The sequence below is a fragment of the Thermobia domestica genome, chromosome 1 (genome assembly GCF_964235325.1).
Source record: "Thermobia domestica chromosome 1, izTheDome1.hap1.1, whole genome shotgun sequence".
Classification (NCBI taxonomy): Eukaryota; Metazoa; Arthropoda; class Insecta; order Zygentoma; family Lepismatidae; genus Thermobia; species Thermobia domestica.
In genome coordinates this window covers 334,570,778-334,585,043 of record NC_137454.1, presented here as the reverse complement: position 1 = coordinate 334,585,043, position 14,266 = coordinate 334,570,778, and the positions used below count along the sequence as shown (strand labels likewise).

At 34.5% G+C, this 14,266-nt stretch overlaps 1 protein-coding gene across 8 annotated transcripts in view; it reads left to right on the top strand.

The window, feature by feature from the left end:
* Dys (Dystrophin) overlaps window positions 1-14,266 on the top strand; it is a 1,830,839-nt gene that overhangs the window by 469,141 nt on the left and 1,347,432 nt on the right. For all 8 annotated transcript variants that reach the window (XM_081729421.1, XM_081729456.1, XM_081729463.1 and 5 more), the window contains exons 12-16: window positions 3,711-3,949; window positions 5,916-6,098; window positions 9,257-9,385; window positions 12,936-13,230; window positions 13,966-14,207. In XM_081729421.1, the coding sequence (XP_081585547.1) occupies window positions 3,711-3,949; window positions 5,916-6,098; window positions 9,257-9,385; window positions 12,936-13,230; window positions 13,966-14,207 (1,088 nt within the window). The remainder of the gene's footprint in view (window positions 1-3,710; window positions 3,950-5,915; window positions 6,099-9,256; window positions 9,386-12,935; window positions 13,231-13,965; window positions 14,208-14,266) is intronic.

The following is a 14,266-nucleotide window of genomic DNA, read 5'->3' as shown; positions in this document are numbered from 1 at the left end:
GACGTGGACCTACTGATTAAGTGGAATCCGAACCAAATGAGCTCCCGCCGGAAATCGAACGCGGGTCTCCCGCGCTAAAGGCGCGTACGCTAACCGCTTAGCCATGGATAAGGGCAGAGATAACACCTATTCCAATAGAGGGATAAAGGCAGAGATAAAACCTATTTCAATACAGGGTGGCCCAAAAGTAGGTAGACAGTCCCGTACTGATCAACTTATTGCTTTTTATATCATTTCTTATTGTTATAAATCAGATAGACTTAGTTTCTTTATCGTTTGGTCTTAATGTATTTTCACTTATATCTTAAGCCGAAGCAAATAAAACTATAAGCTAGAATGCTATACTTGAGCAGTACAGGGGTATATACCTACTTTTGGGCCATCCTGTAGAAGGATAAGGACAGAGATATAACCTATTTCAAGGGATAAAGGCAGATATAACACTGTTCCAATAGTGGGATAAGAACAGAGATAAAACCGATTTCAATAGAGAGATAAGGGCAAAGATAAAATATATTTCAATAGAGGGACAAGGTCAGAGATAAAACATTTCAATAGAGGGATAAGGGCAGAGATAGCACCTATTCCAATAGAGAGATAAGGTCAGAGATAAAACATATTCCAATAGAGGGATAAAGGCAGAGATAAAACATATTTCAATAGAGGGATAAGGGCAGAGGTAAAACATATTTCTATAAAGGGATAAAGGCAGAGATAACACCTGTTTCACTAGTGGTATAAAGATAGAGATAAAACCGATTCCAATAGAGGGATAAGGGCAGAGATAAAACGTATTTCGATAGAGGGATAAGGTCAGAGGTAAAACATATTTCAATAAAGGGATAAAGGTAGGGATAACACCTGTTTCATTAGTGGGATAAGGACAAATATAAAACCGATTTCAATAGAGGGATAAGAGCAGAGATAAAACATATTTCAATAGCGGAATAAGGTCAGAGATAAAACGCACTTCAACAGAAGGATAAGGACAGAGATAAAACATATTTCAATAGAGGGGTAAGGGCAGAGATAAAATTATTTCAATTGAAGGATAAGGACAGAGGTAAAACATATTTCAATGAAGTGACAAAGGCAGAGATAATACCTGTTTCAATAGTGAGATAAGGACAGAGATGATAAAACCGATTTCAATAGAGGGATAAGAGCAGAGATAAAAATATTTCAATAGAGCGATAAGGTCAGAGATAAAACGCACTTCAACAGAGGGATAAGGGCAAAGATAAAACATATTTCAATAGAGTGATAAGGTCGGAGATAAAACATATGCCAGTAAAGGGACGAGGGCAGAGATAAAACTCAATAGAGGGATAAGGACAGAGGTAAAACATATTTCAATAGAGTGATAAGGTAGGAGATAAAACATATGCCAATAAAGGGATGAGGGCAGAGATAAAACTCAATAGAGGAATAAGGGCAGAGATAAAACCTCTTCCAATAGAGGGACAGAGGTAAAAACCTATTCTTAGGACGTTAAACCCATATCAAGGAAGCATTTCTCGATATCTCATAACGTTTTGCTCTTTTAAGTATTAAATTCGGAAATGATATATCTAACTTTTCCGGTTTCAATAGAGCAATAGGAGCATGTTCTTGGGATGCTGGTCCATATAAAAACCATGGACGGTTCTGTAAGATTTCCAGTGCTTTTTTTTTTTGGGGGGGGGGCGCTACAACTAGAAGCAGACCTTGATCTCTACAATTGTCTTCGATGCCTTCTTCTGTCTTAGTTTCCTAGTATTGGATACATTGGGATACGGACAAAATCTCGCGGCCGAAACATCGCCGCCCAAAATCTCGCCGGGCCAAAACCTCGCCACCCAAAACATCGCGTGGCCAAAACCTCGCCGCCAAAACCTCGTGGGCCAAAATCGCGCCTGCAGCTTAATAAAAATTCAGTGTAGTATAACAATATGAAAGTAGTATAACAAGTATTGCTGTGGTGAGAGTAGGGGCGCAGAATTCTACTTCGCCCCGGGCGCCGAAATCTCTAGCTACGGCTCAGTATATATATATATATCCCACTCTCCCTCCCTTTTGTTGTGCCGACAAAGTGAAATTATAAAAGACATCCTAGGCTCGAACCTCATCTATGTTGAAAATTTGATTGAGATCGGTAGGATGGCTCAAGAGGTATAATGCAACAAACATAGTCATTTAATTTTTATAGGTATAGATTTCCAAAGCATGCATTAGAATTTTTCTTGTCATTATTTTAATGTAATTATGTGTTATTACTAAATATATACATATAGTAATATATAGAACATTCTACATATTGAAGAAATCGTCGTGAAGAGGTTTTATCCTGACGACATTTCTTCCCAGGCGACACTACGTCTCGCTTAATTTAGACCAGGCGAGATTCTGTGTCGCGAGATCATTACAACGAGGTTTTGGTCAGGCGAGATTTTGGGTATGGCGATATTTTGGGGCGCGAGGTTTTGGAAGACGAGATTTTGGCAAGGCGAGGTTTCGGCCCGGCGAGATTTTGGGAGGCGAGGTTTTGATCCGCGAGGTTTTGTACCCAAACCGGACACATTCTCTACCTAACTATTTTCTCCTCCTCCTCCTTCTTTGTCTCATTTCATCTCCTTTCTTCATCACGCATGATTGCGGTCGTTGGTATCCTATATTTTGTTATTTTTAATTTTAATACATGTTCCATCCATTGCAGTCAGTGAGATTTTATGTATATTAGGTTTGTTTTGTTCTTAGATATGCTCATCTAGTTTGGGATTTACATAATTTTTTGCTGACATGAGAGTTTTTTTTTTCTTTCTTGTATATGTTCCCCTTGTGTGTGATTTGTCCATATTGTTTGTGATTCTGAAGTCCTCTAAAGAGCAAATCTACACACGTTATTTGGCATGGGCGTTTTTAAGGAATTCTACATCTCCTGACCTTTTAATCGCTTTCAGGAAGACGCTTTCACCCTTAAACTTAAACTTAAGTTTAAAAAAAAGAAAGAATAAAAAAAAAGAAAGATTCAAATTTTAATGAATGCCTTAATGTAAACTTAGATGATCCTGTAATACTGGATAGTGTGGGTTATTTATTTGCGTGAAACATTTAAGGCTACAATCAAACTGAAGAATCTTAATTTCTAAAAGCTCTGTGAACTTATTTAAGAATATTTCAGCACGGCAAGCCGAGTACACTTCTATAGAGGTTTATAAAAATTTTCACTGAGGTTTCGTTCTGTTATAGAACGCTGATTCGTAAACTTACATTTTTAAAACATTTGCTTCGGAACTAGAACTTTTTCTTAATGAATTTCAGAATGACTCTCCCCTCAGTCCATTTCCTTCAACACTTTAATGGACATGGTAAAAAATATGATGCAATATAATTATGTAAACCTTAAGTTTTTATTTTTTCGAGTTCATGTATACAAATTGGTGTAATTGAAGAAAATCTTCATCACGTGAAAAACATTGACATTGTTTTTGGTACGGATACTCCATTTAAGAAAGTCAACCAATAACAGATTTGGACATATTGGATTTTCGCTAAAATTGCGGTCTGGTAATTACTTAAAAAAAAAACAAACAAACAAACAAACAAAAAAGCTTTGGTTAGGTTTAGTAGAGTTGTATTATATTATTAGCATTCTTGTAAATAATGTGTGTAAACATCTTTTCTTTTCCCATTTCATCGTATTTGTGATATAATTAGCTTCTTTCTTCCAGCTTACTCTCAAATGGAGGATCAGTTAACAGCGTTAGGGGAACGTTGGGCGCACATTTGTCAATGGACTGAAGAGAGATGGACCAAACTGCAAGACTTGCTTGTCCGATGGACACAAATCAACGAAGAACACCAAAGACTGCAATCGTGGCTAGACAAAAAGGAGACGTTACTGAAACAAATGGAATCGAATACTTCCACGGAGCACAAAGAAATACTTGACAGGATAAGAATGTTACAGGTAATCTCAGTTTGAAACTTAAGGTTGGTTTAAAGGGACAAGTTTTGCCGATAGATGGCACTACAGTCTTCCTATCTCTCCCGTGTATTTTTTTACCTTTCACGAAAATTCACGATTTCTCTTACAAATTTCAACCTACAGACTTCAAATTGTTAGAAAAGGAATTTCATAATCAATTGAAGTCAATAATCCGTGCCGATTTTTTTTATTTAGAATTTCCTTCATTGTTAAAATGCCTTGATTGTTGAAATGGATATCCATACCTTTAACAATGAAACTGTTTCAACAATGAAGAAAATTCTGAATAAAAAATCGGCACGCCTTGTTTCCTTTAATTGGCTATGAAGTTCCTTCTCTAAAAATTTGAAGTCTCTAGGTTGAAATTTGTAACAGAAATTGTAAATTTTCGTGAAACGTAAAAAATACATGGGAGAGATACGAAGACTGTAGTGACATCTTTCGGAAAAACTTGTCCCGTTACACTAACTTTAGTCATTTCTACTTTGATAATTTTTCAGTTTTTAAATATCAAAAATATCCTGAGAGACAGAGTAATGATAATGTTTTCAATTTTACTGTGGGTTTCCTGGCTTGGATTCTCCCTGCAGTGCTGAGCAAGAAACCATTGGTAAACCGTTTAACATAAAAATAATTTGCTAAAAGTAGCTTAAGAATTCCAGGTTAAGTTTTTTTTTTATTTATTTATTTATTTATTTTTTTATTAAGGTAAGACCATTTCGTAAAAGAATTTAGTTATAATGAAACAAGCTTTTCAGTTTTAAATATAATAGTTTAAATCAATGTATATTAAAACAATGAGAAATAATAGCTAATTTAAATTTGAATAAAGGAAAAGACACAAAACAAATGTTGAAAACATGTTACTTTTAAGGGCAATGGCTCCTCTGTTCTCCAGTTTCAATGGCGTAGATCCTTTTTTTTAAATTATTTTCCATTAAAAGTATTTCAACATTTTGTAACAAAGGAAGAGCGTTATCTTGTCGAAGCAGGCTTTCTAAAATACTATATACGAGTGATACAAAACACGGTGTTAACGTTTGGGATAACGTTCACTATTATGATGTTTGAGATACCGACGAGGAAAATATTATTATCGAGAATATTATTATCCTTTCGGACACCGTAAAACCTGGGTAGGACCCCTATGTTAATGAAGAGCATCTTCGACACACACGTTCACTAAGTCTCCTACAGACAGAATGTTATTTCGCTCTTGAATATCATATACGAGTATATTCGTATTGCTGCGTCGTCTTCTAAAGGATTCTAACACGACATTACTGAAGACGAAAGTGACGTGAATAGCTAACACGTCAGGTCGCCTGGAGTTGATGTTATACTTGAGTAGATGATTCATTACATTTCACATTGTAACACTGGGTCTGACAGCGGGTCGGATCTCCGCTGCAGATTCCTCCGATCTTCCACACCCATTTTATGAATGCACTAATCTTTTTGGTGAATTGGATTTGCCCAAATCTTGGTCGTGTGTTAGCTCTCTGCTGGGATCACTGATGCCAGTTGTTCACCGTAGAATCCTTACCGCAATCTCGTAATAGAAAATTTCCTTTTTTGATTTCTACCACACAACCTCTTTAAAATTGTGTTTCAGGCATTCTACACTCTTAGCATATGCTATGGTACTATATATTTTCACAGTGACACAAACACTTATGAACGGCTTTTCACATATCTCAAGGGAACGTCTTTTGTGTTTGACCCTCACCACACGAGCATCCTATATCGCGGCCTTTTAACTTGTTTCAATGTCATGTCTCAGGTAACGAAACATAGCTTCTAATTTATTTCATTCCCTTAGCACAATTTCTCTTTAGAGTTGCTATTTCACTTTCCGTTTGAGTGTATTTTAAAGATAGTATTTATAGGTAATTTTATTTTAATTTCACTAACGTACAAATACTGTTATTTCCGTTCAAATGATTAGGTTGTACAAATGGAAATGGATGCACAACACAAAAGACTGTCAGCTTTACAAGAGTCAGCGCAACAGATAGTTTCAAAATTAGGTGACGACTCTGAAACAAGTACCAAAATCCTTGAACAAGTAGAAAACCTACAAGACAGATGGGATGCTCTAGTCCAAATAATGGAAGCACAAAGTCAAAGGGTAACTAACACTTAATGCTTTACATTTTTCAAGTGGTGGTGTGTGTATTTTGTGTTATTAGACTGTAATAAAGATAGATATTTTTGTATTCTTATTATAAAACAAAGAGTAGCAAAATATGATTATTTTTATGTTTTATCAATGTAACTAATAATTTTGATTAGCCAAGATTTTTTTTAAATCTTTTTGCTTTATTACTTTTTTCTTTCTCAAGTTTCTTTCTTTAGTTTAAAGAGCAAAACTTAGAGTAACATTTAATTTTAATAATACCACTTCGTAACGAAATTTCTCTTAGTTAATTGATAACTAAAACGTATTATTTTACTACCCTGCTATTTATTATTATGATTCACTCTTTATTCAATATCTGCAGTTTATAAAAAAATAGTAACAAAGTGCAGAAATTTACAAATGTTGACTGAGGCTGTGTATATTATATTATGAATTAAGATTATTCCCCATTCAGAATCAGTGGCGGATCCACAGAGAGGACAGAGGGTCCCCTCAAAAGATACCCCTCTTTATTCTAAGTTCATGTCGTTTTCTGATACGCAGAGCCACATGCGCCCCTCCAAACCAACACTAGTTTAATAAGAGTTCCCTGCATATAGTACGTCATTGTAAGGCTATTAACTAATGTTGCTCTTCGTTATTCTGTTTTGATGTAAAATTCCATATTCTAAGCCTATATTTATATTCTAGGAGGTTATCTGGCTTTTCCAAACGATCCTTCTGGATCCGTTAGTGTTCGGAACAGGCTGAGATGGACCATGGTTGATAGGTCTGCAGTGCCTTGACTGCACTACGCTGCAGTCATTTACCCCTCGATTTCCCAGCTACCCATTGTGTATAAGGTGGATGAACTCGTGAACCACTTTGAAACGAGAAATAAATCGCAAATCGAACCTGAACTGATTGTTTGATAATATATCTTATCGATTACTCAATCACGAATCCTATTTATGAATACGCTAGCAATAGATACCTGAAACTCATGATTTGTTAAGAATTGAACACATTATTCCTTCATATATGTCTTATGTTCATACGAAGTGCTTGGTTCAGGAATTTAACACAAGTTTGTTTATTATATCGAATTCATGAAACGAAAAGCCGGGACACTTCTCCCAACTCTGAAAATGATAGATTGGTTGATTGGAATTTAGCGTCCCATTTAACTTCGGGGCTATATGAGACGTGGACCTATACCTTAACGTATGATCTGAATTATATGATTCCTTATTAGCTGAAGATGATTGCCCTTCCTTATCAACAAACACTAAACTAATTAGGCAGAACAACAAAGCAGTCTTGCCAAAACAAGTGGAGAATGAAAAAGTATTCTGCTATAAATAAAACAGCGCATCCAACAGTGTTTTGTGAGAAAAAAGTGTGAGGACATCAGCTGAGCTCAAAATACTTCACAATGAAACAGCTAAAAAGATCGGGACAAAAAGTCTTGAAAGCTTTTTCTGGGGGCTCCTTAATATAGAGTAAAAAACGAGACAATCCCGAATTTTCGGAACATTTGGCCACCCCATTATACAGCTATATATCATATCAAAAGTTTTGAGCTACTGGTGTCAGTGAATAGTTGTACAACAAATATGTGTTCCATTCTTGTGTAAGGACAATGCGAATACTTGTAAAAATATAGTAATATCTTGGTGAAGCAGATTTTGTTGTGAGGGCCGAGAGAAAACATACTTTAATATTTCTGGAATAATGTTCGTTGGTGTTGGTGGAGTTTGTTCATGAAATTAAATATTTAAGTTTTACGTCCCACGCATATGCCGGTTAGGCTAAAGGAGACGATGATGGTGAGAAACGAATGAAATAGTGGAATGAAGAAAATGGGAGGAAACGGGAGAACTCCAAGAAAATCCATGCACACGGTTTTTGTCCACCATAAAGTTCACTTGGCGTGAGCTGAGATCGAATCAAGGACCCTAGGCATCAGAGGTGAACGCTCTACCACTGAGTCACCGCGGCCCTGGAGTTTCTTCATTACATATACCTTGAACTATCAATAAGTAGAATTATTTGATTTGGTCGGTTCATACACAGAATTCAAACTCGTAAATATAGTGCAGTCATATTAAGAATATAATACACGGAATTTACGAGACACTTTTGTATAGTAATTACTAATAAATGATAGTTAATGATATTTTCTTATCTCCATTTAAGTGCTTATTTGAAGCTTTATTGCATAACTGCAAGCTTTATATGTTTCTAACAAATATTTAATAAACTGTGTTTTGCTTCTTTTTGGTTTATGCATTTATTGTATGTGTATACAAGATAGTCAAGAAGAAGTCAAATTAAATTGCGCAATTAATTTAAACACAATTAGATGTAGTTTCGACTTTTTTTTTTTAAAAAAAAAAATGTAAGGACAGTTCTTTCAAACTGAAAATGAAAAGCAAAAATGAATGAAAGTCTTAATTTAACGCGCCACGGCTATACCTTGTCGGCTACTGGAGATTGATGATTAATGAAATTGAATGATCTTGGTTTAATTGATACAATGAGAATATTGGAGGGCTTGAAGAACCCCGAGGAAACCCATGGGCATGATGTTATCCTTCACAAACTCACCTGGTCTGGGATCTGGCTAGGGACTTCTCACATCAGAGTTGAACGTTTCTCCACTAGGTATGCCGTACCCCTTAAAGTACTTTCATGAAATGTATTTAATGTCTTGAGCTTCTGAGATAATCATGCATCATAATATATTATATCAATTTTATAATTCAGTTTATTCAATGCGAACTGAATGATGATTTTAATGTTCTTAACTGAAGCGATAGTGTGGTGCTTCAAGCTTAAAACTCAGCCCTTAAATAGTTACTTTTATTATATGGTCAAAAATTGATTTTGTCTGGGAGATGTTTCCACGTGAAACTTAAAAGCTTATTGAATTCTCATGGGCAGAACACTAATTTCTGATTAAACATAAGACACTTAACTATAGCCATTAAAGAGAATAAGAACCAAGCTGTTATCGTTAAGTAATAAAATTATTAAGAGCTGTATACTTCTTTTTGATTATCCCTGTGTATGCATATGTTTTGATTGCTTGTTTAGTGGTGTTAGCATATAAATGCAATGTTTCTATACTTTTGCCTTCTTTCTTATGTGTACGTCTCCTGTAGATATCAAAATTTGGATTTGAGATCAGTATAAGTCCTAGTGCTGTTGATACAAGGACTATAGTTACAAGAACACAATGGGAAGAAAATATGACCATAGATTCAACTACTACAATTGCAACTAGTCAAGAGGTAAGGGTTTACAGAGAAAAATAGTTTATCAATTCGTGGCTAAATCTGCTTATTCAATACTAGTTTTATTCTTTAGCATAAAATATCTCTCAAAATAAAGTCCATACGTGTAACTGCAATATATTTTAGTCGAATGGATTGAGGTAGAACAAATACTTGTTTGTTAAACCAAAGAACTTCAGTGTAATACACAAAAAACAATATTGATAAATTCATTATATTGTACCAAATTTAGTTAGTAACTTTCGAACAGCAGGCATATGTCTAGAAACTTTTGAATTCGTAACTTTTGCAGATTCTTTCATTTTTATCAAGTTTTAAATAACTTTTCTATGGTAAGATCTCGTTTATATCTCTTTTTCATTCAATGGCTGTGTCACCTTAATGTAGTGTTATGCTTCACTCATTACGGGAATTAAATTGTCATACTTCATAAATGTAAGTCAGCAAAGGAAATAATTATAGATTTGGAATGCTTGTGAAGTGAATAGCGGCGGCTTTTAAAGGAGGTCACTTAAAAAGAAGAAAGAAAAACAAAACACAAAAATGCTACAAGCTGAGAGAAGAAAGCATCATATTGCTGTAGTACATTATATAGTAGATAAGTTTCCTTCCCCTAGTCTTGTAGCAATAACATTTAAAATTTTAACGATTGACTTCCCTGAAGAACGGCCATTGGTAGTAAATAATATCTCTCATAAATGACAGAATAAGAATTCAATGTGTTAGTAGCTCTGAAGATGGTAGTAGGGTAATTAACGAAGCGATCGTTGGAAATAAATATGAATATAAATAAGTGCAGTGTAAATTCTCAAAAAAGAAAATATATATATATATATATATATATATATATATATATATATATATATATATATATTAGGGTGGTCCTTAGGTATATGGGAAAAAATAAATTTTCGAATTTCTTCCGCCGCACCCCCTATTTCTTTTCCTTTGGTAATAGAAACATCATACACAAAATTTCACAAAAATCCATCAACGTTAACCCGTGCCGCAAAGCAGTTGATTTTTATAAAAAGAAATCCATTTGAATTTCAATGGCACTCGATTTACTATTTGTCAATAAAAGTATAATAATTATCACAAATGTGAATAGGACAATATAAAGCTTTCCTCTGTAATTCAGAATTGACTGGGTTTCAAATACAGTTGGTTGGTTATCAGGCAACAAGCTACAAGCATCATGATCATCATCCGTATATATAGTACTTATGGTAATGCACAGTGTTATGAACCACTGTGGAAAAGATCTTTGGATCTGTTTCTCATGCCACTTACTTCGTTAGTAAAATTTACCTGAGTTATAGAAATCAATCAGCAAATAAATACAAGTAAAAAATTTAATGATAATGGCTGATATTCCAAAAAATGGACAAAAAATATATTAGAATCGTAGATCGACTTAATGATAACTTTTACTTTTTACGCAAGGTAGGTTTTCCACATCCTGGAAACAAGTTTCTATAGTCTTTCACCATAGAACTGCATTGTGATTTTCCATTTACTTTACGCACTTTCCGCTGCGTCATTTGTAACATGCAGCTTATCAACTACTTTTTTCCGAATTGCCGACCAACAAACCGGATCAAGGTCTAGAAAACCTGTAGAAATCCGAAATCTTTCGAAGAACTTCTTCGAGTTTTCTATCACAAAATCAGCAATTTCTTTTTCTTCAATATCATCTATTTCACTAGCGTGCAGTTCAAATCGATTCTTCGTTTCATATGAACTGTCACTATTTTTAATTTTTTCTGCTATTTTGTGTTTTGTTCATTATTGATATTCTCGTCAAAAAATAAAAGTGCTCACACTCCTCTGAGTGGTACCAAAGAAGTTAGGAAAACTTCAATAAAGTCACTCTCGAGACATCAGAGTTTATGAGTTTGTACGTTTGAAGGCTCTTCAAAAATTGTAAATCTTGACGTGGTGAACGAGATGCACTGGGAAAAGAAAACCAAGTAAACCAAGCTTTTCAGAACAGGAAAAGTGCACACTTGACGCAGTCCTTCTTCTTCCCGCTCATTTAATTTAAGCTGATTACTAAAGAGAAATATTTTTAAACATCATAAGGTTTTTCCCATCCACCTTGCCTGATGTACAGCTCCAGGAAAACAGAAAGAAATACCTCCAGGAGGCATACTTCCTAGAAAAATTACTGTAAGCTCCAAAAGTTCTCCGTAATATTCTCTACATTTCCAAATTTTGAACAGCAAAAACTAGTTTATCTTTCTTCATATTGCAAAGAACTGAATTAACACTTCGATTAGAAATTCATGTAACAAAATTGTTGTGATGAAATCTCGGCCACTCTTCCTGGAAACTTTTAACAATTGGCACCTCTGGACCGGAAGAAACTGAAACACATTCTTCAAATACACACTTTAATATCAATTCAAAAATGTTATGCCTACACAGAAGATATAAAAGATCTTTTTCCAATTTTTGTTCAAGAAGAATACAAGCTCCATTGATACGTCCAGTATTAGAAGAAGTTATGTCCCAATGCCTCTGCTGTTGCGATTAATATGCGCATGGAGATCTATCAATCAATTTATAGTGATCAAAAGCCGCAACGAGTCGTGGAGTAATAAAACGTACTTTCCTTCTTCTCGAAGATCTTGTCACTATCTCATCAGAATCTACTCCTTCCATTGGAATTGTATTTTCTGTGCTGTGGTGAGTATCCTTGATCGGTATTCTTGCTTTAGACCAAAATATTTCTGTTTCACGAATTGCTAACCGAGCATTCTCTCTAAAAGGTAATTTCACATTCGTATGTTATAAAAGAATGCACCAAGTATTTGTATGTTGGACAGTAACTTACAACCCAATATCTGTTCACTCACATTACCAACGAGGTAAATACCACTACGATAACTGATTTCACTAGACACCCAACACATAATGATTACTTTGTTCATTTAATCACATGTAATGATACAAGGCCCACAATGAAACTTCAATTCCCTAAAAATAACAATCATATCAAAAGATGATAAATGCAAAACGAAAGAACTCAAATACATGTTACAAGTAGTCTAAAATTATTTTATTTAAAATAACAGTTGTAATTAAGAACAAAGGGGAGAACAATTTAGTTGTAAACGGTCGTGAAAAATAATTGTTTGACATTTATTTATTATTTCCAATTTAATTTTGTTCATAAATCTGCTCCAAAGTACTTAACAAATGGGATTAAATAGAATAATCTAGGTCTTTGAATGTATTGCCATCTATTGAGCAACATAAGAAACTACTGTTTTCTAAATCTTATTCCTATAAGGATTAAAATGTCTTTGCGGCACCATTTATCGTTGTCATAACGAACTGAAATTTACAGATAACACTTTTCTCATTAAAAGGAAAAAGATTAAGGGGTGCGGTCTCAGATATACACAACTCGAGAAATAAGGACCACCCTAATATATATATATATATATATATATATATATATATATATATATATATAATGAATATTTCTCATAGTTTGTGACAAGATTAATTTACTCTTGTGATATGTTGAAACTTTCAGGTGCTTCTTCAAGGCGGAATCAAAAAGCGTCGACTGGGCAGTGCACACAGGCTGGAGTTCGAATCTGCGCTTCAACAGCTCAACACTTGGTTTGATCACACAGAATCTATTCTAGTAGCCAAAGGACAAGAAGGCGAGGAAGATGAGGGAGAACTGCAAAGTGCCTTTGATGAAATGAGTGTTGACGAACAGTTAGTGTTGTATGAAGATACTGAAATCGATATTAAGGCTCACAAAGACGATGTAGATAATGTAATGGCATTAGGAAAACAACTAGTAGAAGAAATTTCGAAAGGTATGTAGCAATACTTAGAAGGAATAATGAAATACAGGATGTGAATCCATTTATTTTGCTTCTTAAAAGATCACTAATTTCTAACTCTTGTATCTTTTTTAAGCGTAGTAAATGTTCTATTGTTTATACGCTTATACAGTATTCTTGAGGAAGCTGTAAAACAGCGTTTGTCAAATTTTTTCGAGTGGGGCCACTCTTCATGATCACCCTACTCTTACCCTTTTCAAAAGCAGTTTTTATATATGCGAAATATTTTGACCATTACCAGTATACGTATATTTTTAAAATATTAATTAAAATGACCTTAATTGTATGTTGGTATTAATAAAAAAATACTCGTACTTTTTCTTCTTTGTAATTGGAGGCTGGGATGGAAGGCTAGTTTTTTTTTTTTTTTTTTTTTTTTTTTTTTTTTTTTTTTTTTTTTAGCTAATTTTCAATCAAAGAGAACCAGAAGAGCAAGCCTTGAGGGTACTTGTGACCCATGGACTACAGTTTGAGAAAGGCTGTTCTAAATGAAGAAATCTGGAAAACTGCGAGATCAGACGATTTCGAAGGTCAAATATTGTAACTAGTAGGGTAGGATAGATTTCACTCATAAGTAGTATGTCTTTGTGTAGGACATTGTGAGATCATTTGGCAGTGCATTAACAGAACTGTTGCATTTCATGTTAACAGAATGCGGAAGTTTCTTCTTTAAATTTCCTACAACATGGACATTTTTTTCTATTGCAGAGGGCGAATCAACGACAGAAGAGGAAGATAAAATGAAACAAACCGAATCGAGGTGGAAGAATTTGAATTCACTTCTACAGGAACGGAAAGAGAAAATAGACTTTTTACTTGAAAAGAAACAATTTTACAATGAACTAAGTGCCTTAGAAATAATTCTTCAAGGTTATCAAAAATGGTTAGAAAGTGCCACTACAACCGCAAGTAGTTCAGGGAACATGATGCATCTATTGGAACAGTGCAGGGTAAGAGGTGCAAGTCTTCTGTATTGCGAGGTTTTTAGGACTTGGCAATCTTCACGTGG